The following is an 8,339-nucleotide window of genomic DNA, read 5'->3' as shown; positions in this document are numbered from 1 at the left end:
TGCATTATAGTTTTAAAAAAATCATTCTGAACAAAAGAAAATTTATATAATGTTTTCTCGTGTGAAAGAATGTCTATGAAGAATTGAAACGATAGTCTTATTTTAAGTTTTGTCCAGTTTAAAAATTTGATTGTGTTAGACAAATAACATACATCTATTTCCTTCATATAATGGTATGATAATATGAAAATAGACCTCCCACTCGCCCCTCGAATATAAAATCTATTATTAATATTATTAATTTGCACAAACATAGTAATTATGTTAAACATGCAGTTTATTTATTGTTAACTAGAACAAAGAAGCTTGTCGCATGTACCTTATTAAAAGATCTAAAGAAAATAAATTGTCCCATTAACCTAAAGACAAAATTCAAAACAAAACTTACAAGGAAATCCGCAGGACATTTTGTTTTTTACTCTCTAACTTAAAAAAAAGAAAAAAAAATTGTTCAAGCCTATAACTTCAATCATGTTCTCTCAACATGTCTACATTACATAATTTAGCTTCTCTCACTGTTACACTCATCTCCGACCACCACCCTTTCTAGGAGGAGGAGCAGTGTCCTCTTCGTCTGATTGAATGTCTCCGTACTGCCACATCCCCCGTCTGCTGCTCTTTGCTTCTTCCTGGAAATTCTCCAAATTATCAATGGCTGATTGTCGTTCTTTTCTATCCCACCTGTTTCTTTTTTCAGTCCTAGCAAGCCCTTCCTGGAAATTTCAGACCAAAACATTATTGAGATGATTTTTCCTCTATGAATATGGAGATAACCAAACCACAAGACTTTGAGAGCACATAAAGCAAAAATGAATTGTAGCAATATTACCTGTAGCATGGCAGCATTAACGCTGATCTCAGCATCCACAGCAACAAGAGTTACGGCAAGAATTGTCCCAGTTCCCTGCCCTTTAACTTTTCCTCCCGAAGTGTCTTTCTCTTCAACCTTGGCCCTGAACTCTTTTCCACTGTTTAAAGTCAGTTCACTCAAATATTCAGCTGCTTCTTGCCCAAAATCCTCTTCCAAGTTTGGGATCTTGATGTAAGCAAGGCTGCACAGTTGAGCAAGACCAGGTGCAGCAGACACAGATGGATCAACAGGCCGCAGCTGACTGTAGGCTACTGCTTCTTGATTTCCATAATCAATGTAAAATACTTCAAACATGTCAGTGGGGGATTCAACTGGTCCTCGAGGGGTGTTGACAACCTACAAAATTCAATTATGAATAATCAATATAGAAAAGATAACATACACTTAAGGAAGAGAGAAATTGGGTGCAAATAAACAAGGTGATAACGAGTATCTCCTGACTATTTAGCAATTCATCAACTTCTGTAAAATTACAGGACATTGCAGAAAGTGGTAATGAACAAGTGTATGCCATAAGATATAATATATGACTACTTGATTTCTAATTGAATTGTGGGAAATTGTGAACAAGAAAAAACTAGGTGAAACCGCTTTATACTAATATATTCTGAACTTGCGAATCTAACAGTTCGCTTTAATACGAGAAGCAAATTACAAACAGGGTGATTTAAATATACATCGCATTGAAAGAATATCAACTTAAATGCGTGTCAAGAAGCCTAGATAAAAAATAAATAAATAAATAAAGTAAGAAAAAGTGGGGAAGGGGGGTACGCGAACAAAAGATGTATCACAAAAGAGAAAGTTGTGAAAAACTTGGATCATGAGACCCAGAAGAGACTCGAGTTATGTATTGTTTTCACAAACTCCTATTTAACGGTCACATTTTCTTCTGCTACAGAATTGCAATGCTTAGACCAATACGTTAAGAACTTACCATTGCCCGGTACCAAGACTTGTCAGCATGAAAATAACAAAGGACTATGTCGCCCTTCTTAGGATTGAAAGCTCCAATCACCGGACCATCCTTCAGATTCAAACCAGCTAGCTGTTGTTGAATGGATGCGATCTTTTGATCTCCAACTGTCTGGACATAGAATTTGCCACCACCCAAGACTTCTGTAACAATTACCTACCAATGTATAACAGAACAAGTCATTCACCATTTTTAAGCATGAAAACGGTCATTAGTGAAAATATACTAATTCCTGAGCACCTTAAGCACTTCTTGGTGTTTGTTTTCAATAACTGAATCATTGGATACTTCCTCTCCTTCGACAAAATTCTCCCATATCTGCAAAATAATTTACTTTAGAATAGTTAACAAGGAAAGAATAGTGTTTACTGTAAACAAAATATGACTCATTCTTACTTTCAGCTTTTGCCTCTTTGCAGATTGTTCAGCTTGCTCCAGGAGATGAAAATCAGGAATTCTATCAGTGCCAAAGGATGTTTGGAGTTTTGCAAGACCAGCTTCGAGCAGAGTAGCTGCCACATTGTTTCTTGATTCCCACAAGGATCCCAAGAATGTTCCAGTTCTATCGACGGTTTCAACCTCTATCTGCAAACGGTAAAATAGTATTTAACAAAACATAAGCAACATACATGAATCAAAACTCAGAAGGGAGTTGAGTTACCTCAACATCTCTTTGCATTATTTTTCTCCTCATCAAAGCAATTGCTTCATCAGAATATGGTTCATCACGACCTGGACACCTGACTCCAGAAAAAGAGAAAGCAATGCTGCAAGTTTCTTTAGGAATCAGTACTTTAAAACGATGACCACTGAGCACGTATTCCACAACAGCAGGAACTCTTCCACTTCTTTTCAGGAAAGGACAGAAGTCTTTGGCTTTCTTAACTACATTTTTGTGTACCATGGTCAAGTCAGTTATATGCATCACTGGGGGATCTTTGGCAGAGTGGATGCCTTTCCTTCCTGCAGTAGCACGTGACTCAGCAGCAAGAAGTGCATCATAATAGTTAGATCTCTCTTCAAAGTCACGATGTCTAATGACGGTTCCGAAACCCCGACCAACTACCAATTCTGCAACATTCACCCCATTTTGCTGACTTCCAGCAGGTGGAGCAGCTGACACGGCATAATCATTGTCAACCTTTGCAGTCGACAATAAGAAGACTGATCCAAAATCCATTACTCTGGAATCAGCACCGGCTGATGGTATTACAGATCCATCTGTGGGAGAAACCTTTCTAGAATATTCCATCTGAACATTGACCTGAAAAGATAACAGTAACCATTTACAACTGAATTCAGATATGATATCAAAAGAAGTTATCATAAGATATTTTCATACTTGACGACCAATGAGGCGTGTTCTCAAGAATTCCTTTGCTTCACGGGCATAGGGAGTTGGCTTTTCATCCCGACGAGGATTGCCCATTTTTGGACACCTGATACTTGAAAGGTTAACTCGTCTCTCTGCTAGTGGACTACCATATGGAATGGAATCATCAGCAACAACAATACAATCTCCACTCACAACCTCAACCACCTGTATAAGCCAAATTAAAATGTTATTTGAGTGAAAAGATTGACCGTTCAACATAAATAAATGATAGAAATAATTTACCTTGCCAGAAAAGTTCTGATTATGAATTGCCTTTGAATTGGAAGGTGGTGGTACATAGTTTGTCCACATCCTTAACCTGTTTTTCTTAGCCTGTAGCTCTGCAGTTTTCAGCTTTCGCTTTGCCTCTTCTTCCATCATGTTGGCACTCCATTCAACATATTTTGCATAACCCTGTTGATTGAAAATGTGAAATGAGAAGGATATTTGGTACATGACTATTTCATAATACAAAAAAAAAGGAAACATGAAGAAACACTCAGCAAAGTCTAGAAAATCACTTCTAGAAAGTCTGGAAAATCACTTCAGCAAAGTCTAAATTCAAAACAGACAGCTAGAAAAATCAGATTCCAACTAAATGTCATGCAAAAAATAGAACCTAGAATGTTATTGCATTAAAACTAAGACAACAATAAAATCACAATTGGAGTCTATAGTCCCCCCAATTCCAAGCCAATAAAGCTAGTAATGATACCAAGTATAATATTTTCCTTTTCAAATTCATTTAATCAAAATACTACATTGGAATTTCAATACATTGTTAAAGACACTAGAAGAATATGTAATTGAATTTGATTAAATAAATTTTAGTAGCTGTTGTTCACAGTATTTCCCAATTATATAAATAAGAGTGACCACTTCTTGCAGGAAAATTACACAAACAGAATTCATGATAAATTACACAAACAGGGTTCATTTCATGTCTCTAGTTGACTCCGTTTTCACAACATGCATATTGTATCATGCTCATCATAATTATAATTTACCTCAACAAGAAATGACTAAGTACAAATATAAGGAAAAATAAAAACTTGTTTCAATCTCAAATAAACCAGTGAACAGTAAATACAGTCATGTCCACCATGGAATAATTTAGAACAAATAAATAATGCTAATATCACCCCACCACGGGAAATACATACGTTTTCTACAAGTTCCAATGCCAGGTCCTTTGCGGATTCACCATCAGGATAATAAACTGATCCAATTAAATTGCTGAACTTATCAACGCCTTCCAATACAATCCGAACCTGCATCCCATTGGATTAACAAGAATTTTAAAACGCAAATTCATTGGGATTAACAAAAATTTTAAAATGCAAAAGTAATGTAACTCATAGAAACATGTTACTTACATCTCGATTCAATACACGCATCTCAGTGAAAAATTTAGCCTCATGTGCAAAAGGATCAGCAGAAGTTTCGGTAGCTGTAGTTGAAACAGCAAGTCTTTGTGCAGATGTAAGTGCAGCACGAGGTTCCCCAGAACCATCACCATTGGCGTCATCAGATGCCAATTCCGATTCAACAACACTTTCAGGTGCAGCTCTCCTTCCCATTTGTGGGGACTAGGGTAAAGGGAAAACAATTAGTCGTATGTGTAGATAAAGATAGCAGCAATTAGCAATAGCATTTGACTCTTACCTGAATTCCAGCAACAAAAACTTGGACAAACTGAAATTGTGGGAGCAAATAGATTCGGAGAGTACTGCCATCACGAATCTGCTCAACAATTGCTTCCATGGGCAATCCCTTGTTTGCTGCTAACAAACCCATTGCATCCAAGTTGCTAGGATCACCAATTGCGGAACGTGGTAGATTTCTGATTGATGCCTCAGCAGCACCAGGAACCTGCATTCACCATAAAGCCATATATTGCTCATATAGGAGGAATATCTAAACAGAAAGAGTCAATTCACATCTCCAATTTTGATCCCATTCTAGCATCATATGTCTTATTAATTTAAATAACAGAAAGCCAATATCTTTAAATAGATTGTAATACAAGGCACAAGTTTTTTCATTGCTTTAAAACAAACTAGGCAAGTGGTCATTTCCAAACTACACAAGTAAATTACAAGCAAGTAATTTTAAGATAATGACAGCAGTAAACACTTGTTTTTACATTATCAAAGATGCAAAGCACAACACATTTTAGTTTCCAAGCAAACCAAGTTGCCTGGACACCAACGGATGCACATCTGATTTTCAAATTTTTTGTGCCAAATGGGTGCCTAAATTACAATTTTTTTTCCAAAAGTATCTTCAATGCTAAAGTGGAAAACCAAAACAAACAAACCTTACTCCACCGGCCAAGGCCTTCTTGTTTAGCTTGTTCTTCCAGGCGTAACAATTCTGCCAAGTATGGACTTGCTTCACCTTTCTGCTGCCCCTGTTCCCTTATCTGCATCCACAAAAACACCAATTCATGGACGGGTCAGTAAAACATTCCCAACATGGTATACAGAGATACAGCACAAAGGACACAGTTTTCAACCTTAACCCATCCTTGGGAAACAGCCAACACAGCAACATTTTTGTCCCCGAGAAAAACAGTTCCGAAGTCTCGATTGATGGCTGGCACGTTGTAGTCCACTCTGAAGGTCACCTCCTGTTTAAAATTCCAAAATCAAATCAAGTAAGGCACACACCACTCTACACCAGGGAAAATTATTAGGTAGTCCAAGACCACCACTTGTCTTGATCAGTCCCACTTGTCTTTATGATAGAGCATTAACAACGCCATGTGAAGATTAGTTCGTGCCATGATAGTCCTGAAATCCTAATAATTTCTCCTTAACCGGAAGACAAGACCACAACACTCAATCAAATCCAGGTAGCAATTGAATGAATAAACTATATTTGAACGCACCTTCCCTATGCAGAGCTTTCTCAGAAATTCCCTACTTTCCCATGCAAATGGCTCGTCCACACCATCTCTACGTGCCTACAACAATTAGCAAATAATGAAGCAACAATTAGCAAATAATGAAGCAATTAACACGCATTACACTATTTGACCAATTGTAAGTAAAAGTGAACTAACTAAAAATACCAGTCTAGGTGCCATCAAAGAAGATAGAGTAATGGTCTTTTCAGGCAAAGGACCAGGTTTCGCGCTGGAAATTGCCACAATGACCAAACAATCGCCAGAAGGAACAGCCTTCACTCTTCCTCTGTACCATCCCGTGGTGCCACTCGCTGCTGATGCCATTCTCCAACGATCTACAACAAAGACAAACGATAACACAACCAAAACGAGTTTCAGCTACATATCAAAACTAGTTTCAGCTACATTCAAAGCAGAAGTCTGGAACACGGTATCATCTTGTTTAACAGCAACAGAGATTAAATTAATTCAGTATAAAAAAATCAGATCCAGAAGAAAGGAAAAAAACTTGCCAAGACTCATCACTGGCTTAGAGGTTTTTTAATTTCTTTCCATTTCGAAAACCAATGCACGAAAATAACGAATTATCCAGTAGAATAGAGATCCAACAATTAAACTGAAAATGCAACCGATCAAGCAGAGTGCAGTGGAATACCTTGAAATGGTTCAGGCTTTGGATCTATCAAATCCAAAAGAGCTAAATCTAGAGTCAAATCAGAAAATGACTAATCCTATGAGGTTTTGGATCCAAAGCCAAACACAACTCCAGCAAAACTAGAGTTTCCGGCGGAGGATCCAGAAGACTAAAACAGAGAGAAAACTGAGTGAGAGAAAGGTGGGTTTAGAAGAAACTGAAGGTGGGTTTAGAAGAAACTGGCTTATATATATACACAAAGATCATGAGGAAAATAGAACAATGTGTGCCTATGTGTGCCCCCTTGTTTTTCGACTAATTACTAAAGTTATCCTTTAACTGCACTAGATATAAGATAGATAAGATAGATAAGTAGATAACTTTTGTGACTATTTTTTATTTATTTTTCGATATAGTTCATTTTTAAATTTATTGAAGGAGATTATCAGGAATTTTTTTTCTCGAAAATTATTTTTTATTTTTTAAGTACAATTATTTTTCTAAAAAAACTAAATTTGTATCATATATTTTTTTAATTTTGTAAATTGTTTGTTTGTATCATATATTTTTGTATCATATATCAGGAATTGTACAATTATTTGTATCATTAAAAATTTATAAATTTTTATAAATAATATAAATTAAAAGATATATTTGATTTAAAATTTATGAATTAATTGAAAATAAAAATTTGAAGAGTGATTATTGTAAATAAGATAATTTAAATATATCGTAATTATAGTAATAAAAAACTTATTATAATAAAATATTGTAATTATGATTTTTTAAAATTAATTTTGATAAATGTATATTTATTTAATTATAATAATTTATATAATTTTTTTAATAGATTAGAAAAATAAAGTTAAATAATAATATGATTGTAGGTAGAAATATCTGAAAAGAAATTAGTAATATAAATGTAAATTATTTAAATTTACTTATAGAAAAATATTTAAAGAAAATATTAAAAGAGTATAGAATTTCTTAAAAAAAATATTTATAAAAAATATATAAATTTAAAATATAGCAAAATATAAATATTCTTAACAGAATTTTATAATAATTTTAAAATACAACAAGTATAAACTTTAAAAATTTAAATTTAAATTCAAATTCAAATTAAATAATTATTTTTTGAAGTTATTAGTTTTTTAAATTAAAGTTCATAATTAGAAAAATTAAATTACTTATTAATAAAATTTTAGTTTTGAAAAACAGTTAGTAATTTATTTTAGAAAAATAACTAATAAGTAATTTATTTTTCATAATTATTAACTTTAATAAATAACTAATATCTTCAACAAACAATTATCTAATTTGAATATATATTTATATTTAAATTTTTTAATTTTATACCTTTCGTATTTAAAAATTTAATAAAATTCTATTAAAAAAACTTTATATTTCTTCTATACTTTGATTTTATATTTTTTTTTCTAAATAAAACTTTTTTTTTAAAAAATCATACATTTTTAATATTTTCTTTAAAGAATTATTTTTTAAAATAAATATAAATATTTTACATCCATATTACTAACTTTTAACTTTACATTAAATTTCTTTTCAAAT

The 8,339-nt window shown here is 33.6% G+C and overlaps 1 protein-coding gene across 1 annotated transcript; it reads right to left on the bottom strand.

Moving 5' to 3' along the window:
* Positions 1–333: 333 nt before the first annotated feature.
* On the bottom strand, positions 334–6,993 carry LOC124849130 (ribonuclease TUDOR 1-like). The gene is made up of 16 exons (XM_047327007.2): positions 6,789–6,993; positions 6,299–6,468; positions 6,116–6,190; positions 5,741–5,854; positions 5,543–5,647; positions 4,888–5,094; positions 4,599–4,811; positions 4,386–4,493; positions 3,466–3,636; positions 3,190–3,387; positions 2,509–3,111; positions 2,244–2,432; positions 2,088–2,165; positions 1,809–2,003; positions 830–1,207; positions 334–713 (listed from the first exon to the last, which is right to left on the bottom strand). The coding sequence occupies exons 2-16, from the start codon at positions 6,455–6,457 to the stop codon at positions 525–527; spliced, it is 2,982 nt and encodes a 993-aa protein (XP_047182963.1). The 5' UTR covers positions 6,458–6,468; positions 6,789–6,993; the 3' UTR covers positions 334–524.
* Positions 6,994–8,339: the final 1,346 nt, after the last annotated feature.

Source organism: Vigna umbellata, chromosome 2 (assembly GCF_029865625.1).
Source record: "Vigna umbellata cultivar VRB3 chromosome 2, Vumbellata_1.0, whole genome shotgun sequence".
Lineage (NCBI taxonomy): Eukaryota > Viridiplantae > Streptophyta > Magnoliopsida > Fabales > Fabaceae > Vigna > Vigna umbellata.
Note: the sequence above shows the minus strand (reverse complement) of the source record. Positions and strands in the feature narration are given on the sequence as shown.

Bases quoted from the DNA above. Each gene is read 5' to 3' on its own strand.
- LOC124849130 (XM_047327007.2), bottom strand. From the start codon at position 6,457: ATGGCATCAGCAGCGAGTGGCACCACGGGATGGTACAGAGGAAGAGTG. The intron at 5,648-5,740 runs GTTGAAAACTGT...TTGTGGATGCAG, and splicing joins TTTCCCAAGGATGGGTTAAG to ATAAGGGAACAGGGGCAGCA. The intron at 4,812-4,887 runs GTAAGAGTCAAA...CCTTTACCCTAG, and splicing joins TTTTTGTTGCTGGAATTCAG to TCCCCACAAATGGGAAGGAG.